The sequence below is a fragment of the Podarcis filfolensis genome (genome assembly GCF_964270895.1).
Source record: "Podarcis filfolensis genome assembly, chromosome: 14".
Taxonomy (NCBI): Eukaryota; Metazoa; Chordata; class Lepidosauria; order Squamata; family Lacertidae; genus Podarcis; species Podarcis filfolensis.
Window position 1 is genome coordinate 839,558 of NC_139616.1, and position 20,870 is coordinate 860,427.

The 20,870-nt window shown below is 44.7% G+C and overlaps 1 protein-coding gene across 2 annotated transcripts in view; it reads left to right on the forward strand.

Moving 5' to 3' along the window:
- Positions 1 to 352: 352 nt before the first annotated feature.
- The window catches only part of CHRFAM7A (CHRNA7 (exons 5-10) and FAM7A (exons A-E) fusion), a gene marked incomplete at its 5' end in the record, with an annotated part of 92,848 nt that continues 72,330 nt past the window's right edge, over positions 353 to 20,870 (forward strand). Inside the window, 2 exons of one of the 2 annotated variants that reach the window (XM_083586731.1) lie at positions 353 to 1,427; positions 7,580 to 7,719. In XM_083586731.1, the coding sequence (XP_083442857.1) occupies positions 7,711 to 7,719 (9 nt within the window). Of the gene's footprint in view, positions 1,428 to 1,902; positions 1,958 to 7,579; positions 7,720 to 20,870 lie in introns of those variants that run through there. The other variant, XM_083586730.1, reaches the window with a different exon arrangement.

The following is a 20,870-nucleotide window of genomic DNA, read 5'->3' on the forward strand; positions in this document are numbered from 1 at the left end:
CGGGGATTCGAACCGCCGACCATACGATCAGCAAGTCCTAGGCACTGAGGTTTTACCCACAGCGCCCCCTGCATCCCTTCTTATGACCTTAGAGTTAAATGTAGTCATCAGGAGGCCTCTTAGCCAATCCACATCTTCTTGACTTCTTAATGCTTAATGTCTTAATGCTTAATGTCTGTGCAATACCTGTCACGACCCATAGGAAAATCCAGGTGTATATCACATTCTGATGAATTTTATTAATGAAATTTATACACTGCTTGATTGTAAAAAAGCAGTTTACAAAAACACAAAACAACAAAATTATCAGTTAAAACAGCTCTTTAAAACACTCAAAAGAGAAAATCAGCAATAAACTTAAAACAAATTAGAACATACATCAGGGTTTTTTTTAGCAGGCACTGCAAAGGGTAGAGTGAAGATGCCTGTCTGGTGTTAAGAGACAGGGATGGTGGGATGTTTTAGAACATATGTGAGTAGTCTTTAGAAACATTTTTTTTCCTGAAGAACTCAAGTAGCCTACAGACTGAATGCCCAGAAGCAGATTTTAATGAGGTGAATGGATCTTATTATTTGTATGTTTCAAACAGATGTTATACATGCATATAGTTTTATTCCCCCCCCCCCAAGTTTTTAGCGAGTCTTGTTTTTAATCAGTAAGCCACCTTGAGTCCCATCAGAGGAAAAGGTTGGGCATAAATAAATAAATAATCATAACCTTACCACCAAGTAAGTGAGCATCTTGAGTAGCTACTCTAACAAAAACTTCACCTGTCTATTTGTGGAGCCTGCATGCCAAAGGGCACAATAAACTCTTTCCTTTGAAGAAAAGAAAAGTTGCAGATTTATATTGTCAACATGGTTATAATGAAGTAGCCAGCGGGTGTTGAGTCCCAGTTACGTACGTTCAGGACTGCAGCCTTAAAGTGTCCGTGTGAGTGACAATTTAATTTTGAATTTATTTTATAGCAGATCTTTACATCGTGCAGCACACCGCACCGAGAGCGCCTCCGACGCTGTGAGAAGCTCCTCTCCATCGCTACGAAGCTGCCTCCGCGCAGCTGTGACAACCGGATCCTCGATGCCCATTTACGTTTACTCGGAAGCCGCTGTCACACTAACGGGACTCCAGATGGGCGTGCAATCGGATCTCAGGCTGAAAAGGAATGCGCCGAAGTCCTGCCAGTCTCCCTTGCACGCTGGCTCGGGAGGAAGCCCTAAACACATCCAACGGCTTCCTCCCCGCAGCGCCCCCCCCGGGAAGCGTGCGCCTGCCATGTGCGCCTGGCTCCGCTCTAGGTTGGGACCGACCGAGGTGGGCAGGCAGGCAGGCAGGCAAACGCCGCTGCGGAAGCGCCGCCAACTCCCCCAGGCAGACTCTGGAGCGGGAAGGGACTGAGCCGGAGCCAAGCCAGAAGGGACCAGAGGTGGGTTGATGGCTGAGAAGGAGGGAGGGACGAGAGAGGAGGAGGCGGGGGCCAGTCTGGGCGCTCCCCCTATAAAGGCGGCTCTGCCCGGGCTGGGTGCTGCATTCTTGCCTGTCGCTGCTGCAGGATCAGCCTCTTTCTGGCAACGGATGGTCCTCGCCGGTGGATCTACTCGCAAGGAGGGAAACCCGTCACGTGGGGAGAGGAGGGGGTGGTCGCGGAGGAAAGAAAGCAGCGCCAGGCGATTGGCATTCCGGCGCCGCGGCTGAGCCGGCAGCTGGCGGAGGAGAGAAGCGGAGATTAGCCCCGAGAGGAGGAGCCTCCATCTAGCCCGGCGCCGCCAGCGCGGGGCTCCACGGCCCGCCGCCTGCCAGGCATCCCCGAGCTTCCCGCCGGCCGCCTGCCCTTCCTCGCGCGGAAGCGCCGCCGCTTCCAGACCGCGGGAGACCCAGCTTGGGCTGCCGGGGCTGCGAGGATGGGGACCCGGGAGCTGTCCGTGGTGCTGATCCTCGCCGGGGGACTCGTGCACGGTGAGCCGCTGCCTCCGAGCGAGGAGCCGTCCTTGGTGCTGAAGGAGAGTTTGCTGGGGTGGCTTAGGGGTGTCTGACCAGGACTTTTGGTCTGGACCGCACAGGTCTCACAGGCATTGCTCGCCCCCCCCCCCCCCACATCGCCAAACACATGCATTCTGTCTTAGTTTGGATGATCTAGTCTGGATAGAGAGGAAGTTTCCTCTGAGCTTGTGGGAGCATTTCCACCTCCTGATATTTCCCCTGCATATTGGTATTTGTGTGGCTTCCAGAGAAGAGGGCATACTTTGATGATATTTATGTTATTTATGTATGGTGTGTATTTTAAGACCCTTAGAGCCTGCCTTTTAATAGGGTTTTTGGTGTGGAGAACCCCTCCCTCCCTGAAAAACCTCCATAGTAATGATGTAAGTAATATGCTAAAGTAAAGAAAGAATCACAAAAAGAATATATTAGCCAAACAAGGACAAAGTATGGATTGCTTTCAGCATGCATGATTTTGGACCTGCTCTGCATGTCTCTCTGGATAAAGCCTGGAATTGGCTCACCTGATCATTGCAGGGTATCAGGAAGGTGCTCAAGATAGTGGGCACCAGCAGGTAAGGTGAAAGATTTGTATTATCAACTCCTAATTCAGCTTGAAGATCATTAGGCGCTTGAGAACATGAGAGCTTAAAAGGACAAGAGTCTTTTGGCACTTTAAAGAACAACACATTTATGATGCCATAAAATTCCATGGACGAGTCCACCTTGTCAGGCTATCTTTATTGCAATTATAGCATTTATATCCCAGCCTTTCCTCCAAGGAGCTCATTATGGTGTACATGGTTCTTCCTCCTCCTTGCTGAATCCCCACAACAACCCTGCAAGGTAGGTTAGGCTGAGAGGAGCAGTGACTGACCAAGGCCCCTCAGTGAACTTATGACTGAATGGTTGGAACCCTGGTCTCTCAGGTCCTAGGCCAATACTTTAACTGCTTCATCACACATGGCATTAAGTGTATATAAGCACTGAGTGTACATACACATGGCATTGGAGGTGGGTGGGTGATTGTAAACAGGGAGTTCAGAGGGAAATTGACTGCAGAAAAGTATAGGCAGTGATAATCATGTAACTAACAGAAGTAAGTCACATTTCAGCATTTCAAAGTTATGTTGTTCTAATATGGTTTTTTTGTAACATTCTCAGTGATTTAGCCCCCCCCCCATAGATTAAGGGCTACAGCAAAGCATTTTAAGTCCCATTGATTTTCCTTGGAGAGATTTGAGGATGCACTAACCTCTCCTGAAGTACTTGAGTTTACATCAAGCCCAAGGTGTACAAATCTTGGCTTCATCAAATAGATACAAAGCCTGAAATCCAGTACTTGAGAGTAAAGTTCTGTTGAATTCAGTGGGACTTAGTTATTTCCACACAGGTTGTAGTTGTGCTGTGAAGCTGAAAAACTAACTGAAGAGGAAGCCTGATTGAACTTGATAGGGGTTACTTCTGAGTAGACATACAAAAGATTGCACTGTTAGTGCAACTGTGTGAAAATGTATTAGGAAGACTAATTCCCTTTTTAAAAAGTATCCTTCAAAAGTTGAATTTCCACAAAGATACAGTTGGTCCATTCTTAGCATTTCTGTGAAGTTTAACATAAATGAAATGTATTATTAGAATAATAGATTCATAGAATTATAGAGCTGAAAGGAACCATGAGGTCATCTAGTCCAGCCCCCTGCAATGCAGGAATCTTTTTGTCCAATGTGGGGCTTGAACCCACAACCCTGAGATTAGGAGTCTCATGCTCTATCAACTGAGCTATGTTCATTTATATGGTTGTGTTTGTGTGTGTGTTTGCTGAAACTATACAAAGACACCAATACTTCAAGAGGAAACTTTGAAAATGTGGACATTAAAAAGAAAAAAGAAAAAAGAATGCTGAAAAGTTTGCCAGTTTTCAAATTTGTGTGAATCTTCATTTCAGTTCCTATCCTCACAGCAGCTTTTGATGCTCCTGCTTAAGTGTACAATTTTTTTAAAAAGGTGAGCACATGAAGTGTTCTGGGAAAGGAGTCTCCTGTCAGATAACCAGTGACCAAGCAGCGCACCCAACCCCCTAAATAACTGCAGGACGGTTGTGGGGAATCCTCACTCTCCCTGTCTAAATTATTCATACACCCATTTAGGACCAAATAAACCTTCCTCATTGAAATGTTTCAATTTTGACTCAAAGCCCTTGAATGAGGGTCTAATTCTGACATGATATTTCCACATATGCAGATCCTTATCAAAATGCATGCATTTGTGTGTACATGGTTATGCTAGTGTGCATTTGTGACATGTGCAGGTGAGTTGATGTGGGATTGATGTTGTTATTTTCTATAATAGCCCCATCAATGAATATGACATTTGGTAGAAGTCATAAAATCAAATACAATCTGAATTTCAGAAGCAGAGGGAAATAATTAAGGGAAGGAGGAAGGATGGGGAAGAGAAGGAGATGGAGATACAAGAACAGCAGCACTTTCTAACATATGCATTGGGATGACAAATAAAATGTGTGGTCCCTCATATTTTTCCTCCCCATCCCTTTTTCTTTTGTGTCATGCCCTTAGAGTGTAAGCTTGTGGGCAAGAACAGTCTTACTTTAATTGATCATATCTAATCTGCTCTGAGAGCTTTTTCAGCAGAGGAGTACAAGGCTCTAAATAAATAAACAAACATTACAAAATGCATAAGTCAATGCATATACAGGAACACAATGTGAGGAATGACACCAGTTTGCCAAAGCTATCTTCTTAAGTAGAGAAATGTCAAATTGGTGAAAAGGCTAGTATCCAATGGTAGCCAAAAACCCTGAGCAGAGAGAGATCCGTTGCATCACTTGCCTTCATTCAAGCTACCAATGACAAGGAATGTTTGTACTTACAGCAAGGTGTGCTTTAGAACTTCTTATAAATGCCAATCCCCCAAGTGGGCTTGCTCTAAGTGCAATTTTTTCTAACCAATCAGCTTTGAGCAGATATTGGTCATGCTATGGAGTTCCCAGTGAGAAACTCAATAGCAATCCCAGTGGGCTTGTTATCATAGTTGATCAGCTGATTGGCACTTCCAGCAAGCCTGCTTTGGGCAAGCATTAGCTGAGCTACAAAGTTTTCATTGGGAACTCTATAGCACAGCAGATCAAGTTTTTGGCTCTTCTAGCAAGGCCGCTTTGGGCAGGCACCAGCTGTGCTATGAAGTTCCCAGTTCCAGCCTGTTTGCAGTTGCCTCCAGCCAGCTGACTGGCACTGACTGCAAGCATTCCTTGCCAAGGAACAGTTGGGAACATTATAAGAAAATAGAAAGGGCCTGCTAGATCAGGCCAATGTCCCATCGAGTCCAGCATCCTGTTCTCACAGTGGCCAGTGGGAAACCTACAAGCAGAACCTGAGCACAAGAGCAGCTCTCCTCTCCTGTGGTTGCCAGCAACAGCTATTCAGAAGCCTTGCTGCCTCCAGCTGTGGGGGTAGAGCAGGGCCATCATGGTGAGTAGCCAATTCTCCTCTAAAGCCATCCAAGTTGGCGGCCATCACTGCCTCCTGTGGGAGAGAGTTCCATAGTTTAACTATGTACTGTGTGAATAAGTACTTGCTTTTATTTGTCCTGAACGTTCTTCCTCAGAAGCCACATCACCACCTGATGCACACTTGATGACACATATGAAGTCAGGTGTGAGGGGCAAGTAGGTGTGCTTTTGGGGGAAATTGACTTATTGGCCAAATTTGGAGCCCCACCAGGCCCAATTTAGCCTGTGGGGTGGATGTTCCCCACTTCTTCTGCAAGGGAAGTAATCAGGAGGAGTGTCTCCCACTGTTCAGAGGATGTACATGGAGAAAGCACTTGAGAAGAGATGGCTATGTTGTTTGGACACCGAAACTTCTTCTCACAACTGTAATCCTGTACAGACACAATGCATGCTAATAACCTTCACTTGGTCCAAAATGCAGTGTCTAGGTTACTGGCAGTGGTTGCATTCAGAACTCTTATAACCCCCATTTTAAAACTGCTGCATTGGCTGCCAGTTGGTTTCCAGGCCCAATTTAAGGTGCTCATGCTAGTGCTTACAGCCCAAAGTCACTTGGGCCCCAAATACCTGAAAGGTTGCCTCCTTCCCTAGAGGCCTTCTTGGGTGCAGAGATCATCAGAGAGGCCTCTTGGCAGAAGTGCTGGTGGTGGTCCAGGAGATAGGGCATTCTCTGCTGCAGCCCTTAATTGCGGGATTCCTTTCCCATAATGATTGTGATTCCCCCCTGGGAGCTTATAGGGAAGGGCTGGTAATAACTCAGGTTAAGAACAACAGCTGCAGCAGCAACCCAGAGAAGTGAGCTTTGCAGGGTCTACAGCAGCAGCAACTGACCACCTAAATATTTAGTATCATGTGCACTTGTGAGATCTGGCTCTGTTTCCTTTCCCCTGAATAATGTACACTTTGTCCAGACCCTACTGGATGGATTTATAGCAGCCAGGATGATTTTTTAAATGGATCTTGACAGGTCATTTTGACTCTAGCCAACCTCACACTCCCACTCTTGTCTAGGGCTCTTTTTGCTGGTAATTCCCAAATTATCTCTGGCTGAAGGCATACTTTGTGTTCCCTGGTCATCCCCACTGGACCTCAGTGGTGTAGTTGAGCTTGTAATATATTCTTGGCTGCAGGAATAAGAAATCTCTCTCTCTCTCTCTCTCTCTCTCTCTCTCTCTCTCTCTCTCTCTCTGTGTGTGTGTGTGTGTGTGTCTACATCTATGGTTGGAGTCTTCTTCATCTTTTTAAAGCCACGGCATCTCATCCAACCCTCATCCTTGATACAACTCTCAATTAAATGAAGCTTTGCGCCTTTCCAAAGATGCCTGATTTAGAAGGGCCAAGGAAGTGATCTGGTCCTAGGCGAATATCTCTCTCTCTCTCTCTCTCTCTCTCTCTCTCTCTCTGCTTTGAACTAAAGCAAAATTAAAAGTCCACATCCAGATTCTGCACCAAGAAAAGAAGAATTCTGCAATCAAGATGAATGATTAAAACTGAGCAAAGTTGCATATTTCTTTCATTTTTTGATAATCAGATTTTTTACTACTTTGGGAAAACTGCCAAGATCAGGCGAAGAGACAGAGACGGGGCACTGCTCCAAAGATGACTAGTGAGCTTTGCAACTGAGCAGGGATTTGAATTCAAGTCTCCCTATTCATTTTAATCACTATACCACACTGTGTCTTATTACTCTCACAGGGCAGATGCCAGGCTAGACTGAGAAGCAGTGGATTGCCTAAGGCAGTCTTTGCCAACCCTGGCAGCCTCCATTTGTTTTGCCTGCACTGGGGCTGATGGGAATTGTGGTTCAAAACACCATGGTGGAAGTGCACCTGACATTACCTACAGAGTGCTTTGTGGAGTTGAGATTTAAATGGAGCCTTTCTGGCTCAAGGGTTGCACTCTGAGCGCTTGCCTGTCACCAGATCTCAGTAAGATTTTTCAGTAGAATGACAGTTTAGCTGTTTGGCTCTACCCACTGCTGATTTGAGCAGAGTTTTGAACCTGTCAATGACATTGAGTTGACAGTGACATTTTTGTAAACTCCTCTCTATTTGCCTCTGTTTCTCCAGTGTCCCTGCAGGGAGAGTACCAGAGGAAACTCTACAAGGAACTCCTGAAGAATTACAACCCTTTGGAAAGGCCTGTGGCCAATGACTCCCAGCCGCTCACTGTCTCCTTCAGCCTCAGCCTCAGGCAAATCATGGATGTGGTAAGTCTTTTCATTTGTATAATCCAGATCTCAGTAACTGATAAGGTCTTATGTAATAGCAGGTTCACTGGCAAACACTGGAACCAATTCCAGGGGGCTGCGGGTGCTTTGGCATCCACAATAATACATTTGTGGGACTGGGGCCACACAAAGTCAATGGGCAAAATTGAAGCCCTTCATTGCAGGGTTGAGATATTACCTGCAATGCAAGTGGTCAGTTAGTTAAGTATTTTTATGTATTTACTTGATTTAGTTGCCCCCCCGCCCCCTGGCTACACCCATGCCACCTTATGAAATGCATTGGGCCGTAATAATTTGTCCATTTTACACCTTTAGAGTAAGATTACCAGATTTTTTTCAAAGAATCCGGGGACGCTTTTTTAAAAAAAAAAAAGAGAGAAAAAAGTTATTTTTAAAAAGTTTTTTTTTAAAAAAAAGAAGTAATATCTTCTCTTCTGTGGTCTCCTCTGTCGCGTGGCCTTCCCCTGGGCCCCGGCCTGCTCTCTTGGAGTACTAGCCACTGTGGAGTAGGCTTGGGTCGGGCTTGGGCTCAGCCACGTGTCCTTGCCCTCCCAGTGCTTTCCTATCTCTCCTCCTCAGCGGCGGCAGTGGTGCGGCGAGGTCGGGGCTCTCCACGTTTTTCTCCTTCCTCTTTCTCTCTCTTCCTTCTCCTTCTCTTCTCCTCCTCTCTGCGTCGGCTCTGGGGTTTTCCTGGTCCCAGAGCACCACTGGGCAGTTGGCTGGGAACTCTCACTCCTAGCTCAATTTGGGTCATGGGGTGTGTGTGTGAGAGAGCAGTTCCCCCCAGTTGACACACCAGGTGTCCCCAGGTCCCTGTCAGCAGTGGCAGTAGCAGTGGCAGTCTCAGCAGCCCAGAGCCAGCCTGGTAGTGCAGTTGGCTCTGGCTGGCTTCAGGGGCTGCTCACTGCCATGGCGCCCGCCATTTTGCCGGAAGTCTCCATATGATGTGTCTTGTGCCATTGAACCAACCACAACATTCATTCCCTACTAATAAATCTACAACACTTAAAATATAAATCCAGGAACATTAAATGAAATCTGGGGACGGATTTTGTCCAGGGACAGATTTGTAAATCCAGGGACTGTCCCCGGGAAACAGGGACATCTGGTAACCATACTTTAGAGGCCTCCTCTCTCCTCCATTTCTGGTTTATGACTTTAAATAAGACTGTTAAAACGTTGCATTTCCGTCCTCTGGCTTCTGCTCTATATATTCCATAGCAAATACTCTTGTGCTTTAATAGCAAGGCAATAAACTTTCTGTTATTTATAGGATGGATTAAGCTATTTTGCTCCTTTAAGTAGAATATTTTGTGGGTGGGGGGAACAATCTAAGAAAAATGATTAGAGTTATGTAGCTGTTTTTGTTGTCTAAAGCTGTGAAATTGTTTTTTCAGACACTTTGGGGAAAAACACTCCTGAAGTTTTTCCTCCCGGTGTGACACTAATAGAAATTCTGCAGTTGATCTGCTTGATATGTGAATGACCAACAGGCAAGGGCAACGTCTGGTGATTCCTTATTCCTGGGTATATCAGACATAGGATTGCAAAATTTAACAATAGCCACAGTAGATGGAAATCAAGGGCAGGTTGTCAGCTGATTAGGATAACACTCTGCACCCACTTATTTATCTGGAGAATTTTTATTCAACCACCATTCCATTGTCAAAATAATGCTCAATTTGGCTCACGTCATATTTAAACCCCCTGAAAGGCACCTAAGTTTCATGAAATCCATTAACAGTGGCATCTTTTGCATACTAAATTGAGCAGGTGGCCAAGCATCAGGGATGCAGGAAGCTGTGGCCATCCAGATGTCAGACTCCAACTCCCATCAGCCCCACAAGCATGACCAATGACTAGGGATGATGGGACCAATAGTTCAACATCTTCCCCATCCCAGCCATGCACAGGGGTAGTAACAAATACATTTTTAAAAGTGCCACAGGGTTCTGTATTGGGCCCGTTGTTGTTTAACGTCTTTATAAACAACTTAGGTGAAGGGATTGAGGGGATGCTCATCAAATTTGCAGATGACACCAAACTGGAAGGGGTAGCTAATGCCACAGAAGACAGAATAAGGATACAAAATGACCGTAACAGATTGGAGAACTAGGCCCAAACTAACAAAATGAATTTCAATAGGGACAAATGTAAGGTTCTGCACTTAGGCAGGAAGAACCAGATGCACAAATATAAGATGGGAGACAGTTGGCTTGCTAGCAGTACATGTGAAAAGGATCTAGGGGTCTTAGTGAACCACAAGCTGGAACATGAGTCAACAGTGTGGTGAAGCAGCAGCAGCAGCAAAACAAACAAACAAACAAACAAACAAACAAACAAACAAACAAACAAGCACTAATGCTATTCTAGGCTGCATCAGATCAAGGGAAGTAATAGTCTCACTCTATTCTGCCTTGGTCAGACCACATCTGGAATACTGTGCCCAATTCTGTGCACCACAGTTTAAGAAGGATGTTAACAAGCTGTAACGTGTGCAGAGTAACGTAATCAAGAGGATCAATTGTCTGGAAACTAAGCCTTATGAGGAAAGGTTGAGGGAGCTGTGTATGTTTAGCCTGGAAGATATGATTGCTACCTTAAAATATCTCAAGGGCTGTCACGTGGAAGATGGAGCAAGATTTTTTTTTTTTAATGCTCTGGTGGGTGGGACTTGAACAAATGGCTTCAAGTTACCAGAAAGGAGATTCTGACTAAACATCAGGAAGAACTTTCTGGAGGTAAGAGCTGTTTGACAGTGGAATTCTCTCCCTTGGGAGGTTGTGGACTCTCTTTTCCTGGAGGTTTTTAAGCAGAGGTTGGCTGGCCATCTATCATGGATGCTTCAGCTGATATTCCTGCATTGCAAGGGGCAGGACTAGATGACCTTTAGGATCCTTTCGAAGTCTTCAATTCTATGATTCTAAAGACAAGTTTTAGGAATAAATTGAAGTGGAATGTAGCAGTCCCCAATAATTCACCATTTAAGATCCCCCAAAGTAGAATCCACTGCTAGCCATAAACTTCGCAATTACTTTATCTCTCTGATTTGCATACTTAGAAGGAATCATTGACTAGATTACTTGAGGTATTGCATGCCTCCTCTGACATGGATCCTGCTCCATTGCTCATCTGGTTCTCTCATAGCAAATGTCCTTTGGCCTTCTCATTCCTTCATCCCCTTGCTTGTTAATTCACAGCTGGATGTGCCAGGCATTCACATGGATGAGAATGGCTTCTGTGGGAAAAATGCCCCTCTTCAAAAGGAGAAGAAAATATGGGAAAGCAAACCGTTGCTAAAGTAGCAGGCACATTTGGCAGTGGAACCCAGAAGATATATAAGCTGCTTATCAAAACTCTGCAGCCTCTCCTACTTACAGTAGCCTTAGGAGAAGCTCATCAAATCAACATTGTTCTTTTAATTGTTTGAGTTTTGTAAGCAGATTGGAGTGGGGGGGACCTATCCTTCCTATCCACCATTCTATTTTGAGATTTTTCCCTTGTGAAACCTCAATCCTCCTCAATTTGCCACCACACCAGGATGAAGACTCAAGACAATGAAATGTAGGTATTTTATTAAAATTTAACAACTTGAGGACCTGCAAAACAAAATTGATTAGCCAAATTCAATCAATGTAACCAAATCAAATTTGTGCAGGTAGTTTTTAATAGATGGGGGTAATTCAACCCACATCACCTGTGCAAGTTAAGAGCTACAGTTGGGGTATATGAGCCCACCAGGCACATCATGTCTCCCTTGGCCAACATTCACCCCATGTGTCTGCCTGGTCAGAGGGCACCCCTCCCCAGCACCTGGGGAGCAACAGCAACTAAGAGATACCCACACCCCAACACTACCTCAGGTAGGAGATTAATCTTTCCTAGTCTACATGCCAATTAGTGTGGAGGAGGCAAACAAGAGAAGACCCAAAGCCGGACAGGATCTCCCCTCCCTTAAATCCACTACTCAGCCCCTTGGAAACAGACAACTTGCCTTAAGGTCCACACTGCAAAATGGGTGTCAAATTAAGAAGAAGATAGAGTACAGGTGGAGCAGGCTTAAATCCCCTGCCCTGCCTCTCCCCATTCGGCAAAATTGCCATCAGGCAATAACTGTCTCCATCTTGTCTTGTCATCTTCCAGGAGAGGATGGGTGTGGAAAATTTGCACCCCCCCCCAATGGTGGAATGGCATTCTTAGGAGGCAAGTTGAGATTTATCAGTTTTGTTGTTGTTTTTAAAATTCAAACATATTTCTAACTAATGGTCCATCCCAAGCAGTTAAATATTCTACAGGCACAGCTTTTTATAAAACATTATCAATACAATTTGGAATAAAGGCACTTTCCCCCTCATCCCTCATGGGAAGGATCACAGGGTTGTTTTATTCTGGAATGAAATTTATCAGGAGTTATCAAAGAATACTAAGCACATACTCCCACCTAGTGGTGGGAGGAAAAAATCCTTAAATAAGAGACACGGGGAAATGATTAATGGACTTCAATGTCTGTACACTAATGCGCAAAGCATGGGAAATAAACAAGATGAGCTTGAGCTCTTGGTACAGCAAACTAAATATGACATAATAGGAATCACTGAAACCTGGTGGGATAAGTCCCACGATTGGAATGTAATAATGGAGGGATACAATCTATTTCAGAGAAACAGACCAGACAAGAAAGGAGGAGGAGTGGCGTTATATGTCAGGGATGTGTATATCTGTGAAGAGATCCAAGATTTAGAACCTCAAAGCCAAAGCGAGAGCATTTGGGTCAAAATTAAGGGAGAGAAGAATAACAGTGACCTCATTGTGGGAGTTTACTATAGATCCCCAAGCCAAAAGGAGGACATAGATGATGCCTTCCTGGAACAGATGGCCAAGCATGCAAAAGGAAGGGAGATAGTAGTAATGGGGGACTTCAATTACCCGGATATTTGTTGGATGTCAAACTCAGCCGAGAGCATAAGGTCAAACAGATTCCTCACTGGCCTTGCAGACAACTTCATTGTCCAGAAAGTGGGAGAAGCAACAAGAGGAACAGCCATTTTAGATCTGGTCCTAACCAATGTTGATGACCTGGTTAGTGGGGTAGAAGTGGAAGGATCATTAGGCGCGAGTGATCATGCTCTTCTGAAGTTTACTATACAGCGGAAAGGAGCAGCCAAGCATACTAGGACTCAATTTCTTGACTTTAAGAAAGCCGACTTCATAAAACTTAGGGAAGTGCTGGGTGAGATCCCATGGACAGTAATACTAAAAGGAAAGGGAGTTCATGATGGCTGGGAGTTTGTTAAGAGGGAGATAGTAAAAGCACAACTTCAGGCAATACCAATGAGACGGAAACATGGAAGGTGCCTAAAGAAGCCAGGGTGGCTATCTAAAGAACTTTTAACTGAGTAAAGATTAAAAAAGGATGTGTACAAAAAATGGAAAAGGGAGGAAACCACCAAAGAGGAATTCAAACAAATAGCCAGCACGTGTAGACACAAAGTCAGAAAAGCTAAAGCACAGAATGAACTCAGGCTTGCTAGAGAGGTTAAAAGCAACAAAAAAGGCTTTTATGGGTATGTTCGTAGCAAAAGGAAGAACAAAGAAACAGTGGGGTCACTCAGAGGAGAAGATGGTGAAATGCAAACAGGGGACACAGAAAGGGCTGAACTCCTCAATGCCTTCTTTGCCTCAGTCTTCTCCGATAAAGAAAACAATGCCCGACCTGAAGAATTTGGAGCAAATGATTCAGCAGAGGAAACACAGCCCAGAATAACTAAGGAGATAGTACAAGAATACTTGGCTAGTCTAGATGTATTCAAGTCTCCAGGGCCAGATGAACTGCATCCAAGAGTATTAAAAGAACTGGCAGATGTGATCTCAGAACCAGTGGCAGTCATCTTTGAGAATTCCTGGAGAACAGGCGAAGTCCCGGCAGACTGGAGGAGGGCAAATGTTGTCCCTATTTTCAAAAAGGGGAAAAGAGAGGACCCAAATAATTACCGCCCAGTCAGTCTGACATCAATACCAGGGAAGATTCTGGAGCAGATCATTAAGCAAACAGTCTGTGAGCACCTAGAAAGGAATGCTGTGATCACCAATAGTCAGCATGGATTTCTGAAAAATAAGTCATGTCAGACTAACCTGATCTCGTTTTTTGACAGAATTACAAGCCTGGTAGATGAAGGGAATGCAGTGGATGTAGCCTACCTTGATCTCAGCAAGGCATTTGACAAGGTTCCCCATGATATTCTTGTAAAGAAGCTGGTAAAATGTGGTCTTGACTATGCTACCACTCAGTGGATTTGTAACTGGCTGACTGACCGAACCCAAAGGGTGCTCATCAATGGTTCCTCTTCATCCTGGAGAAGAGTGACTAGTGGAGTGCCACAGGGTTCTGTCTTGGGCCCGGTCTTATTCAACATCTTTATCAACGACTTGGATGATGGACTCAAGGGCATCCTGATCAAATTTGCAGATGACACCAAACTGGGAGGGGTGGCTAACACCCCAGAGGACAGGATCACACTTCAAAACGACCTTGACAGATTAGAGAACTGGGCAAAACAAACAAGATGAATTTTAATAGGGAGAAATGTAAAGTATTGCACTTGGGCAAAAAAAATGAGAGGCACAAATACAAGATGGGTGACACCTGGCTTGAGAGCAGTACATGTGAAAAGGATCTAGGAGTCTTGGTTGACCACAAACTTGACATGAGCCAACAGTGTGACGCGGCAGCTAAAAAAGCCAATGCAATTCTGGGCTGCATCAATAGGAGTATAGCATCTAGATCAAGGGAAGTAATAGTGCCACTGTATTCTGCTCTGGTTAGACCTCACCTGGAGTACTGTGTCCAGTTCTGGGCACCACAGTTCAAGAAGGACACTGACAAACTGGAACGTGTGCAGAGGAGGGCAACCAAAATGGTCAAAGGCCTGGAAACAATGCCTTATGAGGAACGGCTAAGGGAGCTGGGCATGTTTAGCCTGGAGAAGAGGAGGTTAAGGGGTGATATGATAGCCATGTTCAAATATATAAAAGGATGTCACACAGAGGAGGGAGAAAGGTTGTTTTCTGCTGCTCCAGAGAAGCGGACACGGAGCAATGGATCCAAACTACAAGAAAGAAGATTCCACCTAAACATTAGGAAGAACTTCCTGACAGTAAGAGCTGTTCGACAGTGGAATTTGCTGCCAGGGAGTGTGGTGGAGTCTCCTTCTTTGGAGGCCTTTAAGCAGAGGCTTGGCAACCATATGTCAGGAGTGCTCTGATGGTGTTTCCTGCTTGGCAGGGGGTTGGACTCGATGGCCCTTATGGTCTTTTCCAACTCTATGATTCTATGATTCTACATACTCAAATTTATTACCAGTTTTCCCTACTAAATATGTGGATGTGTACTTTGAAGATATTTTGCCAAAAGGAACTTTTGACATGGATGCTGCCAGGAATTCTGTAGCACAGCAGTGTAAGCCATTTTAAAAACTTGACTATATCCTTATGCTATAAAAATACCTGGAATTTGGTTATTGCAGAAAAAAGTAACACATAAGTTACTGGCCTCTAAGGGACAGGAAGATCCTGTTCAATTGCATTCAGTATGGGGAGCTTTTTAGTTCATATAGTGTTCAGATTTGCAGGTATCTCTCTCCGTGCCACCTAGAGAAATATGGTTGTCAATATTTTAGGTTGGATGTTTAGGTTTTGCACACCCCGCCTTTAGTTGGATGTATTATTGAGATTCTTTTATTGTTTACCTGCCCCTGAGGTTCTATAATAATTGGAAAACTTATAAATATATATTAAAGAATAATAATACTAATACAAAAACTTGCATTCGAGATACAACTTAGACTTGATATAGCAGAAGACCCAAGACAAGGGTCACCCATGAGGTTTTTCCTTGGTTTTGCTAATTTGCAGCTCACATGGCTAGGGCTGGCCCTGTCATTAGGCTGAGTGAGGCAGGGGCCTCAAGTGGCAGATGCTAGGGATTGTGGCAGGAGCCTAATTCAGCCTTACTTCACATGGACTAGCCTGCTCTGTGCTCCTTAAGCTAGCCACACAGGGTGCTGTTGCTCACCTGCCCTCAGAAGGCCAAACATGTCCTGATGGTTCCTGAGAGGGGATCTCCGCGCAGTGTGGGTACAGTGGCAGTGCCAGTCCAATGCTCCTGCTGCCACACCTGCACCATGCTGAGGTCGCTGTACCTCGCCTTCTCCCTCTCCAGAACTGGCAGTGATGTTCAGCATTGGTACTCAGAAAGCCATTCATGTGAAGAGAACATATTTTGTGCCACCCAGCTGATGGAGAGGTTTCTGGGCACCATTGTCATTTGTTTACCCCACCCCCTTAATCCAGAATAAAGAGCACTGGGGTGTGAAAAAATAAGAATAATAAGAATAATTTTATTATTTATACCATGCCCATCTGGCTGGTTTGCTCCAGCCTCTCTGGATAGCTTCCAACACATATAAAATCATAAAATCAAATCATGTTGCAACATTTGGGACTTTTTAGTTTAGAAGAAAAGGCAAGTAAGAGGCAATATGCTAGAAGTTTATAAAATTATGCAAGGCATAAAGAAAGTGGATATAGAAAAGTTTCTCTCTCATGACACTAGAACTTGGGGATATCCAATGAAGCTAAAGGTCGGAAGATTCAGGATAGATGGAAGAAAGTATTTTTTCACGCAGTACATAGTTAAACTGTGGAACTCCCGTGGGAGGCAGTGCTGGCCACTAACCTGGATGGCTACAGAAGTGGAAAGGGCAAATTCATGGCAGAGAGGGCTATCACAAGCTACGAACCACGATGTCAATGGCTCTGCCTCCAGGGTTGCAGGGAGTAATGCTTTGAATGCCACTTGTTGGAAAGCACGCAAGGGAAGGGTGCCTCTGTGCTCAAATCCTGCCTGCTCCCCCCCCCCCCCGGGATCTGGTTGGCCACTGAGAGAACAGGAGGCCCTGCTAGATGGGCCACTGAGCTCTTTTTATTGAGAAATAACACAATAGTCTTAAATGGTCATCTTTGAAAAGCATTCGTAAATTGTATATGTCACTTTAATTGGAAATGTTTGAAGCAGAAACAAATGGAGCATTCCTTTTTAAAGAAAACACACACATCCTTTCAATCTGATTATAATTATTCCATGTATCAAGATTTCATCCTAACAGAAACATGTGACCTTTAAAACAGGTTACAACCACTCCATGTATCAAAGTTTCATCTCACTTCCTTCCTTAACAGCATAAAATTCTTGGTCAACAAATCATCTGTTTTATGCAAAATATTGATCCCTGAGAATTTTACAGCTTCTTGATCCATGTAAAAATAATAATAATCGCAAAACTTCACAGAGCTGGCTTCATCACCTGAATCATATTTCACCCATTATTACTGTATTTTCAGTATTTATCAGCTAACCAGGTACTGCTGCATAATTCTTGGCTGGTAATTTTAAAACCCCATAAAGTAAGTAAATGTGTTGTAACCGAGGGGTTGGCATTTGCATATCTGATCCTTAAGCCTTTTATGCTCTGGCACCTTTATTAGAACCACCTTTCATTCAGCATCATGTTTTGCACATCTGATTGACTCTTGTGGGAAACAGGACAGTGGATGGGATGCATTCCTGGCTGGATCCAGCAGGACTCCTTTTCTATCCTTCTTAGCCTTAAGACAGGAATGGGCCCTCCATGCATCAAGGAAGAATACCTTGAGCACTGCTTCTCTATCCCCTCCCACCCCTGTCTGTGAAAGACGAGGAAGCTGTGCAGTGCTTGGCTCTGGACAGGGGCAGGATACGTAGGACTCAGAGTGTTGTAGCCAATGTGAGGGAGTGGTCAGGCCAGGGTGTATAACTCCCACCCCAAATCACTTTGCTCTTTGCAATTCGAGCTCTGCTTCTGGCCTTCTGCCCAGGCAAGGTTACTTGGTCCTGAAAAGGTCCAGGAGGGTGGCTGGCTTTGGGTGTCTCCCAAATTAGCCACCAGGGGTGGGGTGGATGGAGCTCTTTCTTGTTGCTGCTCACCTTACACCAGGGGCAGGGAACCCTTTTCAGCCCAAGGGCCACATTCCCTTCTGGACAACATTCTGGGGGCCACAGGCCATTGGTGGGCAGCACCAGAGGCAAAACTAGGCAGAGCAAGAGTGGCATTTTTAGCCTCTGCCCACAGGCCTCTTACTGCATGTGCTTGCACACATCTCTATGCTCGCCAGCATCCGAGGACTCTGCTTGAATGGAGTTTAAATGGTTGTCACTTGCTCTGGGACCTCATGGCAGGCATTTCTTGTTCACTGAGGCAAAGCAGTTTGAGCATCTCACACAGATCCTGGCTCAACAGCACTGCTGCCAATTAGTTTCTGGGCCCAATTCAAAGTGCTAGTTTTGACCTATAAAGCTTTAAATGGCTCAGGACTGCATACTTGAAGGACCACCTCTCCCCATATGAGCCAACCCAGCCCTGAGATCATCCTCCAAGGGTCTTCCTTGTGTTCCCCCTCCATGAGAGGTCTGGAGGGTGGCAACACGAGAGCAGGGCCTTTTCCTATGGTGGCTCCCCGTTTGTGGAATGCTCTCTCCAATGGAGATTCGCCTGGCACCTTCATTATACATCTTTATGTGCCAACCAGTCTTTGGGCTGATTAATGTTCTATGTCCTTTTAAATGTGTTTGTGAAGGGAGCGGTGTTTCTTGGTTTGTTTTGTGCTTGTTTTTATTATGTATTTTGGGTTTTTATTTTGTATTTTTATGCTGTGAACAACCCTGAGATCTTTTGGTAAAGGGCAGTATAAGTAAGTAAGTAAGGACGCGGGTGGCGCTGTGGTCTAAACCACTGAGCCTAAGGCTTGCCGATCAGAAGGTTGGTGGTTCAAATCCCCGTGACAGGGTGAGCTCCCGTTGCTCGGTTCCTACTCCTGCCAACCTAGCAGTTCAAAAGCATGTCAAAGTGCAAGTAGATAAATAGATACCACTCCGGCAGGAAGGTAAACGGCGTTTCCGTGCTCTGCTCTGGTTTGCCAGAAGCAGCTTAGTCATGCTGGCCACATAACCCGGAAGCTGTACGCCAGCTCCCTTGGCCAGTAAAGCGAGATGAGCGCCGCAACCCCAGAGTCGGCCACGACTGGATCTAACGGTCAGGGGTCCCCTTAACTTTAAGTAAGTAAGTCAATAAAATAATAAATTGTGAGGAACTAAGTTGCAGTTAAGTCACTGATGAACACTCAAAAGCACCAGGATGGTGAGCAGGGAGTCCCCAAGTCGCTTATCTAGGGTCTGATACTTGGAGGCAGGGAAAGGGACCCACAGCCAGAGTTTTGGGGCTAGTGTGTGTGAGCTCTGTGAGGCATCCTTCAACCCAGCCAGAAGAAGGGGAGCCAGATGGGACAGAAGCAGTTAGTATATTGCTTTCAGCTCAGAATGGCATCAGACTTGCAGAGGTGACTCCTGTTTTGGGTAGGTTCCCACACACTGTTTGAATAGGAGTAGAGGAGCATAGAAAGATGCCTTAGACCAAGTCAGATTCATGGTTTATCTAACTCAGTATTGTCAGTGCTGAGTGGCAGCAGATATCCAGAGTTTGAGACTGCAGACACATCAGAACCTACCTGGAAATGCCAGAGACTGAACCCAGGAGCTTTTTAATGCAAACCAGGTGCTCTGCCACTGACTGATTGCCTTTTCCAAATCATTGCATATCTCCATGCTTTGTAAATATAATTGTGTTCCTAGTTTGTCTTATAGCAAGTGTCTCACCTCTTTATTAAGAGTGTAGGTGCAAATACTAGATTCCAGGGGTAAAAACAAATTATTATTATTTATTAAATGCTCTCTCCAATGGAGATTCGCCTGGCACCTTCATTTTACATCTTTATGTGCCAACCAGTCTTTGGGCTGATTAATGTTCTATGTCCTTTTAAATGTGTTTGTGAAGGGAGCGGTGTTTCTTGGTTTGTTTTGTGCTTGTTTTTATTATGTATTTTGGGTTTTTATTTTGTATTTTGTATATACTGCCCCATACCTGCAGGTCCCAGGGCGGTTACAACATGAAATCACAATATAAAAACAGAAAATACATAATAAAAAAACAAACAATCCAATAACCTGCCCCTGCCCCAACATATTTTCAAATCAGCCAAAGGCCTGGTTGCAGAGGTGTTTTTCCTGATACCCTAAAATATATAATGAAGGTGCCAGGTGAATCTCCCTGGAGAGAGTGTTCCACAAATGAGGAGCCCCTGAAGAAAAGGCCTGTTCTCATGTTGCCACCCTGTGGACCTCTTGTGGAGGAGACACATGAAGAAGGGCCTCCGAGGATGATCTCAGGGTCCAGTACATATGAAAAAGAAAGGTTGGGCAAGTGCTTTCACACCCCACTCAAGCATTTTGAGAAACATCTGGCTGGTCAATGTAGCAAGTAGGATGTTGGAACAAGTGACTCTTCAGTTTTATCCTGCAAGCAACTTCCTGTGCCCTTGAAAAGGCCCACTTCTTCCTTTGTACTTAGACCTGGGTTTCATTGACCCCTTATAAAATTGTCAGTGACCATTACACAAAAACCTAGAAATGCAAAAGAAAAAAGTCAAGAAATATAAATATATAATAAACATTTATTAATAGTCAATTGCCATTATGACAAATCATAAAATGTAAAACCAACCAACTAACCAACCAACCAACCAACCAACAAACAGGGATTTTGTTGTATTGTGGAATCAACTTGTTAAACATAGACACATCACTGACAAGGCTGATGTACCCTGTAAATGTCCATGCCTTTCATTTCTGAGGCTCATAGTTTATTTTATTTTATTTTTTACATTATACCTAGTAAACTCCTTTCTCACCTCCTTTTGACACCTAGGATTTTATTCCCGCCCTGTGCGGTCCCATCAACCCCAGCAGGGTTAATGACGACCACTTTGGGAAATCCTGCCTGTACTGCAAATGAAGCCAACAGAAACTGGATCACTCTGGCAGGAGGATCTTAAATGTGGTCAGTGTAACTGAGGACACAATTCCCTCCAGTAGCTCATCAGAGCTATTCAAAATGTAAAAAATTAGGTGGACATTGTGAATCAATTACTTTGATTGTTTTTTTAATGGGATAAAGCTGACTTTGTTAGCAAAGGGGCTATTT